The sequence below is a fragment of the Gopherus evgoodei genome, chromosome 20 (genome assembly GCF_007399415.2).
Source record: "Gopherus evgoodei ecotype Sinaloan lineage chromosome 20, rGopEvg1_v1.p, whole genome shotgun sequence".
Lineage (NCBI taxonomy): Eukaryota > Metazoa > Chordata > Testudines > Testudinidae > Gopherus > Gopherus evgoodei.
In genome coordinates, this window is record NC_044341.1 from 10,039,225 (window position 1) to 10,057,525 (window position 18,301).

Sequence of the window (18,301 nt, forward strand, 5' to 3'; positions counted from 1 at the left end):
TGTATTTAAACAAACCATGTGTCAGATACAGACATTGGCTTCTCTATCTCCCAGAAGAGCTGAGGCTGTAAAAAAGCGTCCTTATGTGCTGAAGATGCACTAAGACTCCTGTGACAGAGCTACTCAGATTGCTGAGCAGATGGGGTTCTGTGTATCTGACTTGCCAGCCACATCCTTGTTGTATGACAACAATGCCATGTGTTGGGATTTTTAGTAGTATAAACATTGCCACTGTTGCTTTAAAAAAATTGCTTTCAAAACTCTTATGAAATGCAGTTCAAAGAAACTGAACTCTGTTTGTTGGCTAGAAGCAAAGGAATGTGGCGTTTGATAAGAGAGTGAAATATTTGTAAGGTGCTAGGCTATTTGCTGAAGTCCTTCTAGTGATTTTGCTCTGGAAGTTGCAAGCAGGAGGTGCTTGTGTTTTGGGATCAGTTTTGGTTCCCAGGAGCTTGTAATTGTGCTTGAACGGATGGGGCTTTTCCTCCACTCTAGAAGTTATTCTTCCTCGTCCATGTGTTTTTTATTTCAGGATGAAGGTATCGTGAAAGAAATTAACATCACACACCATGTGAAGGAAGGCTCTGAGAAGGCTGATCCTTCACAGTTTGAACTTCTCAAAGTTCTGGGCCAAGGCTCTTTTGGCAAAGTGAGTTTACTTCCTACTGTATCTTTTTTATGTCAGTTAAATCTATTTTGGGGCCAGGATGATGGGTGAAATGCGTGATTCCCACCAGCTTATAGCTGGAATAACAACTTGACTGAATTTCTTCTGAGACCGGATGCTGCTGCGGGTGCAGTCTGCTCCTAGAGGTCCACTCTTGCGGTCCTTGTGCGTGCAGTGCTCCAATGGGCTCTAATGTGAGCTCTGACAATGAAGAGGGTGGAAGGAGAGATCTTTGCTTATAAAAGTAGTAGGGCTGTCAAGCGATTTTAAAAAAATCACAATTAATCGCACTGTCAGTAATAGAATACAGTTTATTTAAATATTTTTGCATATTTTCTACGTTTTCAAATATATTGATTTCAATTACAACACAGAATACAAAGTGTATAGTGTCATTTGATAGTTATTTTTATTACAAGTATTTGCACTGTAAAATAAAAAAGAAATAGTATTTTTCAGTTCACCTATTACAAGTACTGTATGCAATTGCTTTATCATGAAAGTTGAACTTACAAATGTAGAATTATGTACAAAAAATCTGCATTCAAAAATAAACCAGTGTAAAATTTTAGAGCCTGCAAGTCCACTCAGTCCTATTTCTTGTTCTGCCAATCACTCAGACAAACAAGTTCATTTACATTTACAGGAGATAGTGCTGCCTGCTTCTTGTTTACAGCGTCACCTGAAAGTGAGTACAGGCATTCTCATCGCACTGTTGGAGCCGATGTCGCAAGATATTTACGTGCCAGATGTGCTAAAGATTCATATGTTCCTTCATTCTTCAGCCACCAGTCCACGGGACATGTGTCCATGCTGATGACAGATTCTGCTTTATAACAATCCACATCAGTGTGGATCAAAGCACGTTCATTTTCGTTATCTGAGTCAGATACCACCAGCAGAAGGTTGATTTTCTTTTTTGGTGGTTTGTTATTTAGTTTCCGCATCGGAGTGTTGCTCTTATAAGACTTCTGAAAGCATGCTCTACACCTCGTCCCTCTCAGATTTTGAAAGGCGCTTCAGATTCTTAAACCTTGGGTTGAGTGCTGTAGCTATTTTTAGAAATCTCACATTGGTACCTTCTTTGTGTTTTGTGAAATCTGCTGTGAAAGTGTTCTTAAAATGAACAACATGTGCTGGGTCATCATCTGAGACTCTTATAACATGAAATATATGGCAGAGTGCAAGTAAAACAGCAGGGGACATACAGTTCTCCCCCAAGGAGTTCAGTCACAAATTTAATTAACGCATTATTTTTTTTTAACGAGCATCATCAGCATGGAAGTATGTCCTTTGGAATGGTGGCTGAAGCGAAGGGCCATATGAATGTTTAGTATATCTGGTACGTAAATACCTTGCAATGCCAGCCAGAAAAGTGCCAAGCAAATGCCTGTTCTCACTTTCTGGTGACACTGTAAATAAGAAGAGGGCAGCATTATCTCCTGTAAATGTAAACAAACTTGTTTGTCTTGGCGATTGACTGAACAAGAAGTAAGACTGAGTGGACTTGTAGGCTCTGAAGTTTTACATTGTTTTGTTTTTGGGGTGCAGTCATGTAACAAAACAAAAATCTACATTTGTTAGTTGCACTTTCACAACAAAGAGATTGCACTACAGTACTTAAGTGAATTGAAAAATACTATTTCTTTTGTTTATCATTTTTTATAGTGCAAATATTTGTAATAAAAAATATACACTTTTATTTCAATCACAATGCAGAATACAATATGTATGAAAATGTAGAAAACATCCAAAATATTTAATAAATTTCAGTTGGTATTTTATTATTTAACAGTGCGATTAAAACAGCGATTAGTCACGATTAATTTTTTTGAGTTAATTGCATGAGTTACCTACATTTTAGGGCTGTAGATTAATTGCAGTTATTTCACATGGCAAAGCAACATCCAGCTGCTCTCTGATTGGATCTCTAGCCATGTGACTGGATAAAGAGAATTTGGAGATTCTCTGTTACTCTCCCCACCCTCCTCTGATTACTCTGTATACGGGTGATTATCCAACGCTTCCTCTCACTTGTACGCATGGTCTTTTTTTACCCTTTATGGAGGGGGAGGGAAGTGGCACTAAACTCTCTTCTCTTTCAACCCATGAATAATCCATATCTAAAAACAATCTGCTGCATACAGTCTTGAGACTGGCCAGTATTGCATTGGTCAATAGCGCGGATATCTCCACGGGTCACTGAGGATCAAACTAAGATTGTGAGCTCCGTTTCTCCTGCTGCCAAGAGAAGTGGCCACTCTCTGATAATGAGGCCCCATTTCCCTGTCTGGATCCAGCCACTGTTGTATATGAGGACTTGGAAAGGAAGGGGAAGCTGCGAGGGATGGCATTAATCATGAATGCCTGGGAGTCAGTCTTGCTGCCAAATCCACTTGGGTGCTCCCTGCTTCTGATATAGTCTGACACGGTACCAAGGCTGGATCCTTGGTTTTGGGGAGAGGCTTTTTTTTTTCTTTCTTTCTTAATAGGTATTGCTTTCAGTTGTGATGGTTGGAGGAAAAAGGGTATGGTGAGCAGAGGCAGGAGTGCGCTAAGGGCAAGCTTGCTTTGGAGATGGGGAGCAGGAAGGGTGAAGCATCAAATACCCTCCCCAGGAGACTCTGGAAACCTGTAGGCTTTTGTTTGCGGAGCTCAAAGCAGTGAACTTGTTGATCCTGGAGTTGGCTGCTGTTTTGGAATCGCATGGGGGTTTATTTGCTAGCATGCAGTAAAATTCTATCGAGATGACTTTAGTAACAAGTTGATCTCTCCTCCTGTGTATGCAGGTCTTTTTAGTAAGAAAAATCACCCCACCCGACAATGGCCATCTCTATGCCATGAAGGTCCTGAAGAAAGCAACCTTGAAAGGTGAGAAGGGCTTTGCCTGTGCTGATCCACATCTGAATCCCCAAAATGGAATGAGAAGTTGTGCTGGGAAAACTCTGCACCATTCTGTAGTGATGCACCCATATCTCCCCACAGCTAGCTGACTGAGCTGGGAGAGAGTAATTCAACGCTGCTCCAAGAAAGAAGGTCTCTTCAGAGCGGGGAATGGGGAAATGTCTAGCTCCAGCGAGAGCTAGTGAAGCCGTTAGGCTGCAGGCAGAGCCCTATAGCTGGTGTCAGGGTCACAGTGCTGTTCCGAAGTGTTTGAACTGTGCATCTCTCTCCACAGTGCGCGATCGCGTACGGACAAAAATGGAAAGGGACATCTTAGCTGATGTGAACCATCCCTTTGTGGTGAAACTGCACTATGGTGAGTACACAGCTAGCTTCAGGCCAGAGGAATGGCAGAGCCAGTGAGTAGCAACAACCCTGAATAGTTCCTAACTGTCCATGAGCACTACCCACTATGCACTACTGCAGGTGCAGCACATTGCCTGGGGGAGGTGTGCCCTAGGTGTCCAGCGACAGATTCTTGTTGAATGTGCTCAAAGCATTTTTCTCAAATACTGTCTGGAAGGGTTATGCCAATAGCAGTAATGTGTGAGGAGCCTTTATCTGTCAAGTAGCCCCTGTTTCCCTTTCTTCCTAGATTGTCCAGTCTTCTTTCTAAGCACAATCTCCCTCAAAATGAACTCTTCCTCTGATAGGATCTTGATCCCATGCCCTGCCTGGTTATTGAATAGGAAAATAGAATAACACAGGAGAAGAGGATGAATTTTAAACCCTTGGGCTTTATGTGTTCAGTGCAGTTCTGTCTAAGCACAGAAGAGCAGGTGTAGCAGATGCACCAGAATTTGTTCCCTTTCTTAAAGCTTAGTTTTGTCTTTTCCATGCAGCCCCTTGGACCCGATCTCCCCTCCCTCCCATTCCCCACCCTCCCTCCTAAGTTCAGAATTCTGAACTCTCCATTGTGAGTGGCTCCAGAGGCAGCTGGTGCTTCAGTTACCAAAACAGCAGGGGGGATTTAAGAAGGCAGAATAACAACGAATGCTAGAATTTGTCCCCAGGGTTAAAACTCCTCTCCTAGAAAAGGTATTATGGGAAATTTATGCAGTACAGTGGTCGGCACCTCTTATTTCTCCTGTGCAAAAACAGCTCTTCCAGTAAGTCACTGCCTCCTAGCAGCATGCAATGATTAGGCACTGATTTCAAGGGAAGAATGCCACCTACTCAATCACCAGTGCCAATTCCTGCGACGCCTAAGTGTTCTTGGTGATCTCCCATCCCAGTGCTGACTTTGCAGGTGATCTCATTTTGACACCCAGTCACTAGCCATATCTGTATTAAGCCTAGTGGGAATGTGGGGCATCTGAAAATCTAAAGCCACGCAGCTTTGGGTGGTATCTGACATTGCAAGCAGTCAAGGGTAGAAGGGGACTGATTCCTGCTCTGGCCTATGTTTCAGCATTCCAGACAGAGGGCAAGCTCTATCTCATTTTGGATTTCCTGAGAGGAGGAGATCTCTTCACCCGGCTTTCCAAAGAGGTGAGCATGCCTTGGGATCTTGCTATGCTGTTCATGGTGCGTGTGTGTTCAGCTCTACCAGCGTAGGCAATAGTGGGTGCCTATTGTAGAGGACAACTGGTATTTGGAGCACTGTTCTCCAACTCATCAGAACAGAAAACAGGGTCTACATAGGTGAGGTGAGCCCTGACTAGCTACTGCTATGTCTCTTGCTGTGTAAAGTGACAGAGATGGGAACCAGGGACTCCCTTTCTCTGTCCTGCTGCAATGTAGAGGCTTAATCAAACTGATTTGCTTCTATCGAGGAGGGGCCAAGGAAGGAGGCTAGGAATGGGAAATTAATCTGCAAATTGAAGTGACAGGTAAAGATAATTGGAGAACAATAGCTAATGTAAATGAAGATCTTAAATTAATATCAGCTCACTGCTTAGCAACCTCTAATTGTGCTGTTTAATCTCAGAGTAGCAGGAAATACAAGTCTGAAGGGGTGAGTGGCTGGGTATGTTGGGGAGGGGATGTTTGGGATGGGGAACAACTTCATGGTATGTTCTTGGGACTGATTTCTTATAACCCAGGTGTCTCTCTCTCTCTCTTCTGTCCCTCAGGTAATGTTCACTGAGGAAGATGTGAAGTTCTACCTAGCTGAGCTGGCTCTGGGGCTTGATCATTTACACAGCCTGGGAATCCTATACCGAGACCTCAAACCAGAGAAGTATGTATAGCAGAACCTTACGCTGCCTCCGATTTAATGACAAAGCACTGGGCTAGCTCTCGTGCAGCTCAGTCTCATGTCTGTAGTCTTTAAATGCCAAAGCATCCTCCTGTTAAGCTGAGAAATGCACGTAGGCTGGAGTAATGAGTAGCAGTAGCCTGAATCTCTTGTGTGGAAAGAGAGAAGGAGAATAATGCTCTAGCTTTCTCCTTTCCTTCCTAGGCAGTCGGGCTGGGAACACTGCACAGCAGCTTGCCCTCTCCTGGGCTAAGAGCAATGAACTATATATGGCTATATAGTGAGCAATGAACAGTCCTCCAGGGGAGGGGCTATGCAAAATGCAGGGCCTCTGCAGAGATACACATCACTTGTGCAATTGAATAGTCCTTGCACAGAAAACATTTGGGACCAAGTTCACATGAAGCCTGAGGGTTGGGCTCAGAATCTTGCACATCACACCAGATGACATAGATGCAGTCAGAGAGAGAGAGCGAAACAGACCAAGATGGATTCCAGGGGAGCATGGAATAGTAGGGCAGTTGTTTCTGCCAATAACAGACTTCTTTTTAAGCTTTGTTTTTTCTTGCTGACCCAAGGACTCAGATTCTATATTCTAGCTGACTAAAATGCTGGCTTGCTTGGCAAATAATAGGGGTACTCCAAAGAGACTGTATAAAGGCTCGGGCATCAAACACCCCCTAGCCCCCGTAGAGCCATCAAAGGAAAAGTAGGGGTTCTCCAAATCTCCTCTGCTGTAATACTTACAAAAAAATTAACAGTTAAGTTGCGGGTGTGCTGGGGCAGCTGCCTGTCATGCCGACCAGTGTTGTCTCATTGATTCCTTGTAGTCCTTGCTCTGTCCATCTGTTATCTCTTGTCTTTATACTTACATTGTAAGCTCTTCGGGGCAGGAATGTCTCTTTGTTCTGTGTTTGTACAATGCCTAGCACATTGGGTTCCTGATCCAGGATTGGGGCTCCAAGGTGCTATGATACTGCAAATAATGGAGTCTTTGAACAAAGCATCCCTGTTAGGAGGGAGAGTGTAAGTGGCTGGAGGAAAATGGGCCATTCTCTTTGCGTCGCACATCTTGATGAAAGGGCTAAACCATCGGGGCTGAAAGTGGTGGCGCTAAGATCTGTTTCTGGGGTTCTTAAAGCTTTTTAGCTAGCCTCTCAGGAGCCGAAATAAGTGTTGTTTCACTTGTTAGCATCTCTGTTACGGTAATGATAATTGGTGTTTACACACCTGTCTCTCCTCTCCCTCTTATAGCATCCTCTTGGATGAAGAAGGACACATCAAACTCACAGGTAAGGTGACTCCAAAAATTTTGCACTACAGCAGACTTGCATCTTGAGATACAGGCATTCTTCCATGCCTGTACTCTGTTTGTAGAAAGTGGATGTCTGTTCATGGTTTTTCTCTTTTGCATAGATTTTGGTTTGAGTAAAGAAGCCATTGACCATGAGAAGAAAGCTTATTCCTTCTGTGGGACAGTGGAATATATGGCACCAGAAGTTGTGAATCGTCAGGGCCACACCCACAGCGCTGACTGGTGGTCATATGGTGTATTAATGGTATGGTATCTAACTAGCATGTTTGAAGCCTAATTTTATGGTGGCTCTTTAAATGGTAGTTCTGGAGAGATGATGCAATGGCTCTTGCATTATACTGTATCTCTAACAGAGAACTGTTGAACTAGGAAAGATCTAATAATCACTCCAATGTTTTCAAGCTCCCATATACCTTACTCTGCCCAAAGCAATCAGTAGTGAAGTGTAACGAATGTCACAGGGATCAGCTACATTCATAGCTGTTCCACGTAGAATTTAGATGGTTTCTGACAGTCTCTCACGACTGTCACATTTTGTCTCATTTAAGACAGCTTAAGTTTCCGTTAAGATACTTTCATTTCAGACTGGAAGTGATGCTAGTGTTCCTTGTATGGATCTGGAGCTGCCACCTGGTGGTCATTCAATCCATGGCCTTTCAGCTCTAAGGTGTTCTTTGAAAGACTATAAATTACCATTAACCATATCAAGGTTCAGTGTTAAAGTGTATTAGGATCTGCTGCCCCTAGAAACTCACTCAATCATTTAACCTTCTCTCTTGTTCTTCTTTCTAGTTTGAGATGCTCACTGGCTCCCTGCCGTTCCAGGGAAAAGACCGTAAGGAGACAATGACATTCATTCTCAAGTAAGAGGAGTTATTCTTCAGTGTCTCTACAGGGGAAAGCTTGCTGCTCTGCTTCTAGGATAGGTTGACCAGATGTCCTAATTGTATAGGGGCAGTCCCAATATTGAGCGCTTTGTCTTATGTAGGCTCCTGTTACTTCTCACCTCCATCCTGTTTTTTCATACTTGGTATCTGGTCACCCTACGCTGGGACGTCAGGAATTTTGCATCCTGGGAGTTATAACAGTTTAATGGCATTAATTTGCAAGTATTTCTATAAACAGACTTACGGCGGGCACAGTGTTAAAATGCTGAGCGAAAAACTGACTCTATCTCATGCTGCAAGGAAAGACGTGGGAAGCTAGGTGGCAGATGAGCTGCAGTCAGCGCCTGTTTGCTTGTTTTACTTACTCATAGTTAATTAGACCTTTTTTTTTTTTTTTCCAGAGCAAAGCTGGGCATGCCTCAGTTCCTGAGCTCGGAAGCACAGAGTCTCCTGCGAGCCCTTTTCAAAAGGAATCCAGCCAACAGATTAGGTAAGACATCCGGTGTTGCATTGTTTCTGGGAGCTCCAGGTGCAACATCTTGGCTCCTATTGTCCAAGTGGGTCAGATACATTTGGATTTTGGCTAGGTTCTCCCACATATCTCAGCACAGCTTGACTCCCAGTAATATCTGGTCACATTGCACAGTGGATTATAACTTTGCTTATTTCGTTAGCAGTGGAGTGGGTATATACAGGAGCACTAAATCCAGAGTGGTATCTGTCTTCCAGGTTCTGGTACAGATGGGGCAGAAGAGATAAAGCGTCACCCTTTTTACTCCACCATTGACTGGAATGTGAGTATTGAACCTTTCTTTGCTTAGATATTGGATTCTACATGCTCTCAAACTTGCATACCAATGAAGGGGAGAGGCATGAATCACTCGACTGACTTAGCTCTGCAATGAAACAGATGCTTATAGAGTGACCAACAGTCAAAAGGTTCCGTCCTATTGTTCATCAGCTGTCAGAGTCCTTCCCTAAAACATCAGAGGGGTAGCCGTGTTAGTCTGGATCTGTAAAAGCAGCAAAGAATCCTGTGGCACCTTATAGACTAATAGACGTTTTGGAGCATGAGCTTTCGTGGGTGAATACATGCATGCATCCGACGAAGTGGATATTCACCCACAAAAGCTCATGCTCCAAAATGTCTATTAGTCTATAAGGTGCCACAGGATTCTTTGCTGCTTCCCCAAAACAGTGTTCGCACAAAAGGAACGGGAGTCACCTGGATGGCTGAAGTAGGAAACTGAACAAAAATCACATTTGTCATAGCAAATACCCTACATGTGTGAATTCAGATCAAAATGAGATGATTGACTATCTCTTGCAGTAGGACGAGGAAGCAGGAGAGGGATGACCTCGAAGGTATTGGAAAATATCCTTGAGGGACAGGAATCTTTGGAAGGAATGGATCTACAGTTTGAAAGACAGAAACTGTCCTAATAGAACAATATCTGACTGAAGTGGTTGGGCCAGGGTGGTTTGGTGACGAAGACTGGAACTCAGGAAATAGGGGTTCAATTTCCTGCTTTACCACAGGCTTCCTGTGTAAAGTTCTGAGCAAGTCATGTGATCTCTTCCCCATCTGTACTCCTGTACCTTGCAGAAGTCTTCTGAGGACTGGCCAGTTAGTGCTTGAGGCATTCGGATACTGTGGTGATGGAGGTTCAAGAAGACCTAGAAAAGTTTTAGAACAGACCTCCCATGATGCTAGCATATAGGGTTCTCTCAAACTATCTTCAAGTAGCAATTCAGAAAGGCTGTGAGGAGGAAAAAACTCCCTGCCAGGAATTCCTCTAGCTCTTCCTAGATGTTGCTTTCAGGCCGAGCATCTGAATCCAGAGCAAGCAGAGAAGACGCAGCAGACCCTGGTGGCATCAACTAGTTCCTGGATAGCTGGCTTTTTAGCGCCCTGGAGATAGAAGGTTTTTTGGCTCTTGGTAGCAGATGCCTAGAGAGGAGAAATACTGCAAGCTTCTGCCACAGAAGTGACTCAACAGCTTCCGCTACGCTACCAAGCAATTTCTGGCTTGTAAAGTTTCCTCCTCATGGCTTCTTTCCTGGTAAATCCATCCCCTCAGGCGTGTTTGGGAATGTCTGCCAATTGGGACATCTACCTGCCCGGGATGGTTTGTTGAATGGCATCCGTGGCGTTTTGTTTTGCAGAAGCTATATCGCAGAGAGATCAAACCACCTTTCAAACCTGCAGTGGCCCGACCAGATGACACCTTTTATTTTGACACAGAGTTCACCTCTCGTACGCCGAAAGGTTTGTGTGCACCCCAGCAAATAGGAAATTGGTACAGGATACTCTGGCTATATAAACACATGGTACTGGGATGAGGCATATGACACTGACTCCTATTCCAGCAGAACTAGGCCTGTCCTCACCGTAAAATGAGGAATACTGACTTCAGAGGGTTACAGCTCTTGACAAGGGATGGGTGGTGCAGGAGTAAATCTGCAGGGGGCTCTAAAGGGTAAATGGTCTATTAAACTGTGGAATAACATGCGGCGTAGCTCCTGTCTAGAATATGGAGTAACCATAACTCTTAGTATGTGAGGGATAAATTGTCAGCTACTGGCAGGCAGCTGCAGGACCACTCTTTTTCCTGACTTATTCCAGACTCCCCTGGAATTCCCCCGAGTGCAGGGGCCCATCAGCTCTTCCGAGGGTTCAGTTTTGTGGCAACTGGATTGATGGAGGATGGCATGGTCAAACCCACCCAGGCACCTCTGCATTCTGTGGTACAGGTAAGGGGACCGGACCAAGGAAAGACCTATCTTAAACTGCAGTGATAATTCCAGAAGCCTGGCGCGTATCGGCCAGACCATGAGGGCTGATAAGTGACAGCCTGGCTACAACCTGAAGGCAAGGCTTTTTCTGTGGAAAAGGAGGGATTTCCTCATGCAAACTCCCTGACCAGTGCCCCGGTGGATTCCAGATATGTGTGTGAATTTGTTCAAAGGCTTAGCCAGGCCGTGGATGTGAACAAGAGGAAGGGCAGGGGACAAGAGACATAGCCTAGAGTGGGCCAAGGTAAAATCACCACATAACCTCCTGTGGAGAGATCAGACTTCAACATGCTACAGGATTAAAAATCCTGGACGGTTTGACCCAATCGTGCATATTTACGCAAAGGACCAGAGGATTCATATCCTGCTGGGGCCAGCTCAATCCTTCATCCTGCAGCAGCAAGTCAGTTGAGTCGATGCAGCTTGCAATGTGGGGTCTTTCAGATGAAATGGGCTATGATTTTCAAAAGGTTTAAGGCAGTTATGTGCTAGATTTCACTGAAATTAAATAAGATTTAGATACTAGCTGCCTTAGGGACCTTTGAAAATTACAGCCTTAAAGACCAAGGTCCTTTCGGCTCTGCTTGGGTGCTGAAGCTCCTGTGACTCTTTCCATAACTTCCTCTGGCCGGTGAACTGTTCAGCCAAGGACACCAAGGCACTGCCCCAACTCTGTGCCATGTGGCTGCTGCCCCCCACCCTAGAGGTGGCTGCATTTCAGTAGGTGGTAGCTGTGGGCTGAAAGGTACTCTAGAAATGTGACTTCCATTTGCCCTTCTGTCCCCCTCCCTGGCAGGCAGAATAAGAAGCTGTGTGATGCAGTGGGTAGCAGTCAGTCAATCCATCCTCCGTTTTGTTGCTGTACAGATACTGTGGTGTTTCCCTAAACTACTTTTTTCTTGTTTAATTTCTCCATTCATCCCCCTGTAGCAGCTGCATGGCAAGAGTCTCCAGTTTAATGAAGGCTACGTAGTGAGGGAGACGATCGGTGTGGGCTCCTATTCCGTGTGTAAACGCTGCATTCATAAATCCACCAACATGGAATATGCCGTCAAGGTTTGCAGTCTGCCCTCTCTCTCTTATGTGCACTCCCACACTCAGGTTTCCTTTTCTCTCTACTAACAGCCTCTAAAAATAAAAGTGACCGAAGTGCCTTTGTCCCTGCAGTTTTGCGCTATCATACAAGAAGCCAGGCTGGATTTCTCGGCTGGGGGTGCTGGGGAAGCGACATTCTCCTTTTGGGAGAGGAAAGTTCAGTACCACACATTACTTTTCAGTAATTGCGCTTGCTGTGTTGGGCTTTGGGGATTCCATCGAGTGCTTCTCAGCCTGAACAAAGGCTGATGTGGCGCCCCATGTGATCATGGGGATGTATAACTAGCAGTAAAATGAGTCGGTCTGGAAAACCACGACAGCAGGAGCTGGGGAGTGGAAATAAGTTTAGAATCTCAACCCCAGCTAAATTCTGCAGTGCTCCACTCATTGTTTCTCCATGCACACAGCTCTGTCCTACCTGCCTGGTAGAAGGACCCCAGGCCTGGTTACACTTCCTATGCTCTCCTGCAGATCATTGATAAGAGTAAACGAGACCCTTCTGAGGAGATGGAGATCCTCCTGCGGTACGGGCAGCACCCAAACATCATCACACTGAAAGATGTGAGTGTAACCATGTTTAACTTGCACCTAAGCAGAGATGTTGTCTCTGAAAGCACAGGCCTGCCTGCTGAGGCTGAAGCTGTTGCTCCTGAGAACCCCCACAATAGAATGGTGGCAGGTCTGGGAAGGTGTCAGAGCTCCCCAGCAATGTGCTGGGGGAGATGGAGGATTTCTGTAGAGCTTGTGGTAGAACTACTAAGGCTGCTTTGGAAACATCCCGTTGGATGTACACTGTGGTTTCTGATACCACCTGATTGCCACAAGTCCTAGCTTAGAGCGACTGTCTCTCTAAAGCTATATTGTGGTTCACCATAACCCAGCTACTTTTTCCTTTGAAAGCATTAAAGAGTCCTGTGGCACCTTATAGACTAACAGAAGGACTCTTTGCTGCTTTTACAGATCCAGACTAACACAGCTACCCCACTGATGCTTTTCCTTTGACGTATCACTGAATTTATTAGTACACCAGAATCTTATGGGACTGAGCACCCAGCGACTCTGGTGCCATCAGGTCTTTCAGCAGTGAGCAGCACTTCTTTGGTCCATGCTCCATCCCTCACCTGATCCCAGGCAGAGTGCACACAGCATTAAACCAATCTGTTCCCCCAGCACTGCCTGGTAACAAAGGCTGGAGTAGAGGAGTCCCTCCATGTGTGAATCAAAACTTGGCTCTGCTTCAACTTTTTACAGAGCTTGTGAAAGTCTCCTCCAACTAGATCTGCATGAGACTAAACCGCACATAACACGTGCAGGAGATGACTTTATTATGGCTATAGGTGCATGGTTTCAGGCAACTCAGCCCCCAGGACGGATGGACGTATGCGTGAGAGAGATCATTATTGTTTTAGGGACTAATCCCTGCATATCTGCTTTGGCAGGTATATGACGACGGGAAGCATGTTTTCCTCGTGACTGAGCTGATGAGAGGAGGGGAGCTGCTGGACAGGATCCTCAGACAGAAGTGTTTCTCTGAGCGAGAGGCCAGTTCTGTGCTGCACACGATCTGTAAAACTGTAGAGTATCTGCATTCTCAAGGGGTGAGTACAGGAGGCTGAGATGCTGACCGGTCCCGCACAATCAAGTGGAAAGCAGGTGGGCATGGGGCTATTATCCTGCCCCCAGAGCTGGTGCAACCATTTAGGCGGTCGCCTAGGGCGCTAGAATTTGGGGGGCGGCATTTTCTTCGGCAGCAACCGCAGCGGCTGGATCTTCCGCCGCCCCGGTCGCTGCCGGCATTTCGGTGGAGGGAGCTGGGGCAGGGGAGCACGTGGCGGGCCGCCTGCAGCAAGTGAAGTAGGGGAGGGCACCTCAGGGCAGGGGCTTGGGGACAGGGGAGGGCGCAAAGTGGAAGTTTTGCCTAGGGCATGAAACATCCTTGCACCGGCCCTGCCTGCCCCTTCTCCCGGAATTAGCTGCCTGTTAGGATACGTTTCAGTCTTGAGGGAGGCCAAGCATGAAATCTAAGTCTGTGCCATTTGCTTCACCTGCAGCCTTGAGTGCAGCTGCTAGAGGAGTGTGACAGCAGCACCTGCTGTTCTTTACTTCACAGGTAGTTCACAGAGACTTGAAACCCAGCAACATTCTCTACGTGGATGAGTCTGGAAACCCAGAGAGCATTCGCATTTGTGACTTTGGCTTTGCCAAGCAGTTGAGAGCTGAGAATGGCCTTCTCATGACCCCTTGCTACACTGCAAACTTTGTGGCCCCTGAGGTAAGCCGCTCATGATCTGAAACTCTCCCTCTGTAGCTCTTGCTGTCCTCCACCAGGCTGCAGTTGTCTGCCAGCATTAGTTACCTGCTGAAATGTTGGCCAGGCCTAGCTCTGGCACACTCTGCCAGCAGGGCCCGCTTTGGGGAGCGGGCAAAAGCAGAAATACTCTCCCAGTATTGAACTAATGGAGGCAAGTTTTGGGACTAGGTTTCATACCCTCCTGCTGCTTTTCTTTCCTACCCTCTGTCTATTGCCTCCTCCATGAAGTGATGGCACAATTCAAAACAAATTGGTTCTGTTGGCTCCCTTTCCTAGTCTGGAAGTTGCCCCCGATTTACTTCTGTCCTGCAATCCAACCCCTTCTCTGGGTTCCTTAACAGACTTGCTCTATCGGGGCTTTAGAAGCAGTGACCCTCCATTCTCAGGACAGGGTGGGTCACTGGCTTGCAAACAAACCCCTCATTTAGGGGGCTGAAAAGCCGGTGTACTGGCCACCTAATTCAATGAGTATATCTAGGTGTCAGAGAACTGGCGTCTCTGTAGAACTAATACGCAGTGTGAGATTCTGTTAGTGCCTGATTCTTTTCCATAGCTATTTTGACATGCCTGGGATGTTTCCTGTTCATCCATGAAAGCAAAGCCAAGTTGAGTCCCAACCATCAGTCCATGACCCTGTTTGCTGACAGAGCCCTAGAAAGGTCCAGCGCACAGACAAAACCATCAAATCAATGCTCATTGTCTAACAGAGCAGGAACTCTTAGGAAAACTGACATCTTTCCCTTGGCTTATTCTGCACAGGTACTAAAACGTCAAGGGTACGATGAGGGATGTGACATCTGGAGTTTAGGGATACTCCTCTATACAATGTTGGCAGGGTAAGTACCTGCTGCTCTTATGGTGGGGATGCGTTTAGCACACCGACAGCTGTCTGTGGGTATATTGCTAGTGAGTGTGCCCTGCCACAGAGGGCATATTGCCCTTATTGACTATCATTCACTCAGATTTCAATTCTGTTCGGTTAGAAGAGGAACCTGCAAATTTTCTGTTTTTCAGATACACTCCTTTTGCAAATGGGCCTAGTGACACCCCAGAGGACATCCTGAGCCGAATAGGCGGAGGGAAGTTCACTCTGAAAGGAGGAAATTGGGACACGGTTTCTGAGGCAGCCAAGGTAGGGTCTGGTACCTGAATTAAGTTTGTAGCTCAGGTCAAGTATAGACAGCTGCTGTGCAGCCTGTTAAAATAAACCTCTCTTACTGCTTTCACTTTTTCCTCCCCCATCATGTGGGTTCAGTAGCTCTCATCTCACATGCACATTTTCCTCCAAAACGGGGGAAGCAGTGTCTATGTTGGGTGCGTCACCATTTTGCAATTAGTGCCGCTATGCAATACCAATCTATAGTGGCCTATCCATGGCCACTGATGCTCAACCCCATCTTCTGTGCCCAGGCTGATAGCTGCTATTCCCTAGGATAACGAACTTCTAAGTCTCATCTCTGAATGAGATGAGCCTCTCTCAGATGGGTTTGCACCACCTTTCTGAAGTCTAATTCTCTGAATGCTTGCTCCAGGATCTGGTAACAAAGATGCTCCATATTGATCCTCACCAGCGCCTAACAGCCAAACAAGTCCTGCAGCATCCCTGGATAACACAGAAGGATAGGTTACCCCAGAGCCAGCTGAGTCATCAGGATGTACAGCTTGTAAAGGTATGTATTGTGGGGCTGTGCCTGTGGTGCATTCAGCGGTGCCCTCTTGCTCCATCACCACATCTGGGTAGTGGGTAGAGCAGTCTCAAGGTGTGGGGGTAGGGATCTGCTGCCAGGGCAAAGGGATGATCTGGGGGAAATTGCAGTGGGAGGGGAATGGTTAGTAAGTACAAGGCAAAAACTAACTCCTTCAGGCCACAGAAAGACTTCCGATAACTCTCTTCTAAAAAGAAGCCAGTTCCTTATATGCCGGCCAGTAATTTTCAGTAGGGTACAAAGATATTTCTGCCTCCCAGCTATTCTGGGTGGATGCAGTCCCGTGGCACCTCAGTGACCGTTTTTGTGTTTTTTTCCATTCTTTTCTCCAAGGGAGCCATGGTTGCAACATACTCTGCAATAAACAGCTCCAAGCCAAGCCCCCAGCTGAAGCCCATTGAATCATCCATTCTGGCACAGAGGCGGGTGAAGAAGCTCCCCTCCACGTCACTGTAGTGGGAAACCTGGGCAGTCCATGGCACCATTGTGCAGTGCTGTCACTCGTGACATTTCACGAGCTGCTGAAGATGGGAAGTGGGGAAACGGGCAGGAAAACAACGTGTGAAAGGAAGCCTATTTGCAGACTGTCTTCCTCCAAACCACGTCAAGGCCAAGTGCCTTTTTCCTTTTGAAAGACTAGCTCTTCTCTTCGTGGACTCGCTTGTCCTGATAGAAGTTCACTGTAAAACCTTTTTTTTTTTTTTTTTAAAGTGTAAATTGATACAATTTTTAAAGGGATCCATTTGTGTATATGAGAACTAGAATGTATAATCCATGAAATGATGTCACTAAAGAGCAGATATGATTTGTCTTTTTTCCTGTGAAAGGCCAGACCTTGATTGTAGACACATCACCTTTCACAACTGATTTGGGGTTCAGGGCTGGTGCAGCTGGAAGTCTGACTCCCCCCCACCCACCCCCAAAACTTTTTGTATCCTCCCCAGTGTCAAACTAGCAACTGTTCTTTCCAGAACCATCTGTTAGAGAAGTCGCCCCATTTTTGTGTAAAGCTTGTAAAACCAATTCTTAAATTTCATCCTGTAGGTTTTGGTTTCTGCCAGAAGCCACATGGTTGCTGTACGAGGGCATAAGCCATTTTAAGCACCTACTTGGTTAAACTGTCCCAGATACCTGCAGAGTCTGGACCATTCCTCCTCTTTGCCCCAGCATTCATTCAGGGTTCTGTCGGATGAACAGATGCTGATAGGGAAGAAATATTCTCTGTTGTGAAGTCAAGTCTTTTTGGGTTGGCTTTGGTTTCTTTCTTTTTTAATTCCTGTTTCACTTAGCACCATCCAGGAATCCATGATGCGAAGCAAAATCTTTTTATTTTTTATTTTTTAATTTAATTGTGTTCTATGGCTGGTAACTCAGGGTTTCTGTCTGAACTTTATAATAAACATGTCATTCAGCTGAAGTTTATTTTACTGACTGAATGTTCACCCATGCCTTTAGCTACAGAATAAGCTATGCTAGTCATTGCTCCTCTCTTTAAAATGGGGATGATGGTACTTGCCTGCCTTTTGTAAAGCGTTTTGACATCTACAGATGAAAAGCTGTGTGTCTAAGTGCATCTCTTCTCCCCAGGTGTCTCAGTGATGGGGGAACTCAGTGTTGCTAACAGCTCTATATTATGCCATCTTCACTCAAGTTTAGAATTCACTCTGCAACTGAAATCATTAAGATTAATTGTGGAATAAGGCACTAATCAACATTAAGGGTGGCAGAATCTGGCCTGTAGAGGGGAAACTCTTATTTACAGCAACTAAATATCACAATCTTATAGAAATCAGCCCTCAGAGACTACTTCTAGCCCTGTTCAGCTGAACTTTAGTCCTTCTGAAGCCTTAGATATTGTGGTATTGAGACATGAATTCTTAGCTGCCTTGTATATCCTGGGTGCCTCCCTCCGTTTTTGGTTGGGGGGATGGATCTTCAGTGAGAGAAGCTGGGGAAATCTTGAATTAACTGTACAAGGATGGCTTCCAGGACTGAACTGAGCAACTCTCTTCAGTGTGTCAATCTCAGCTGTGTTTACTGCTCGTGAGAACAGAGAAGCACCAACTTTCCTTAGTTTGCCCCAGTGGACTCTCCTAATGGGGGCCCTCCAATTTAAAATGTTCCTTTTCCTTGCAGCAATCCAACAGGACAAGTATCTTTCCCCATTCAGTTACTCTGACTAGCCCCTCACACTTACCATCTATTCTGAAGCTTTACTCTTGAGATGTCCACTCGCTATTCCTAGCAACACGGGTACTTCTATTAGGGTATGTCTACATGAGGAAATTGACCAGCATAGCTATAGCAATAGCAGAATTAATTATTTTGCTATGTCATTTTAACTCCCCCATACTTTGGAAGTTGGAAGCAGAGTAATTAAG

General features: G+C 45.5%; 1 protein-coding gene across 4 annotated transcripts in view; it reads left to right on the forward strand.

Annotated features, from left to right (window-relative positions):
* Positions 1–17,337, forward strand: part of RPS6KA1 (ribosomal protein S6 kinase A1) — a 72,518-nt gene extending 55,181 nt beyond the window's left edge. For all 4 annotated transcript variants that reach the window (XM_030538886.1, XM_030538888.1, XM_030538889.1 and 1 more), the window contains 20 exons: positions 533–649; positions 3,457–3,538; positions 3,846–3,926; positions 5,022–5,101; positions 5,686–5,792; positions 7,065–7,102; positions 7,227–7,369; positions 7,918–7,988; positions 8,414–8,502; positions 8,742–8,806; positions 10,179–10,281; positions 10,639–10,766; positions 11,739–11,864; positions 12,375–12,464; positions 13,343–13,501; positions 14,014–14,175; positions 14,974–15,050; positions 15,229–15,346; positions 15,747–15,884; positions 16,254–17,337. In XM_030538886.1, the coding sequence (XP_030394746.1) occupies positions 533–649; positions 3,457–3,538; positions 3,846–3,926; positions 5,022–5,101; positions 5,686–5,792; positions 7,065–7,102; positions 7,227–7,369; positions 7,918–7,988; positions 8,414–8,502; positions 8,742–8,806; positions 10,179–10,281; positions 10,639–10,766; positions 11,739–11,864; positions 12,375–12,464; positions 13,343–13,501; positions 14,014–14,175; positions 14,974–15,050; positions 15,229–15,346; positions 15,747–15,884; positions 16,254–16,376 (2,097 nt within the window). In that variant the 3' untranslated portion in view covers positions 16,377–17,337. The remainder of the gene's footprint in view (positions 1–532; positions 650–3,456; positions 3,539–3,845; positions 3,927–5,021; positions 5,102–5,685; positions 5,793–7,064; positions 7,103–7,226; positions 7,370–7,917; positions 7,989–8,413; positions 8,503–8,741; positions 8,807–10,178; positions 10,282–10,638; positions 10,767–11,738; positions 11,865–12,374; positions 12,465–13,342; positions 13,502–14,013; positions 14,176–14,973; positions 15,051–15,228; positions 15,347–15,746; positions 15,885–16,253) is intronic.
* Positions 17,338–18,301: the final 964 nt, after the last annotated feature.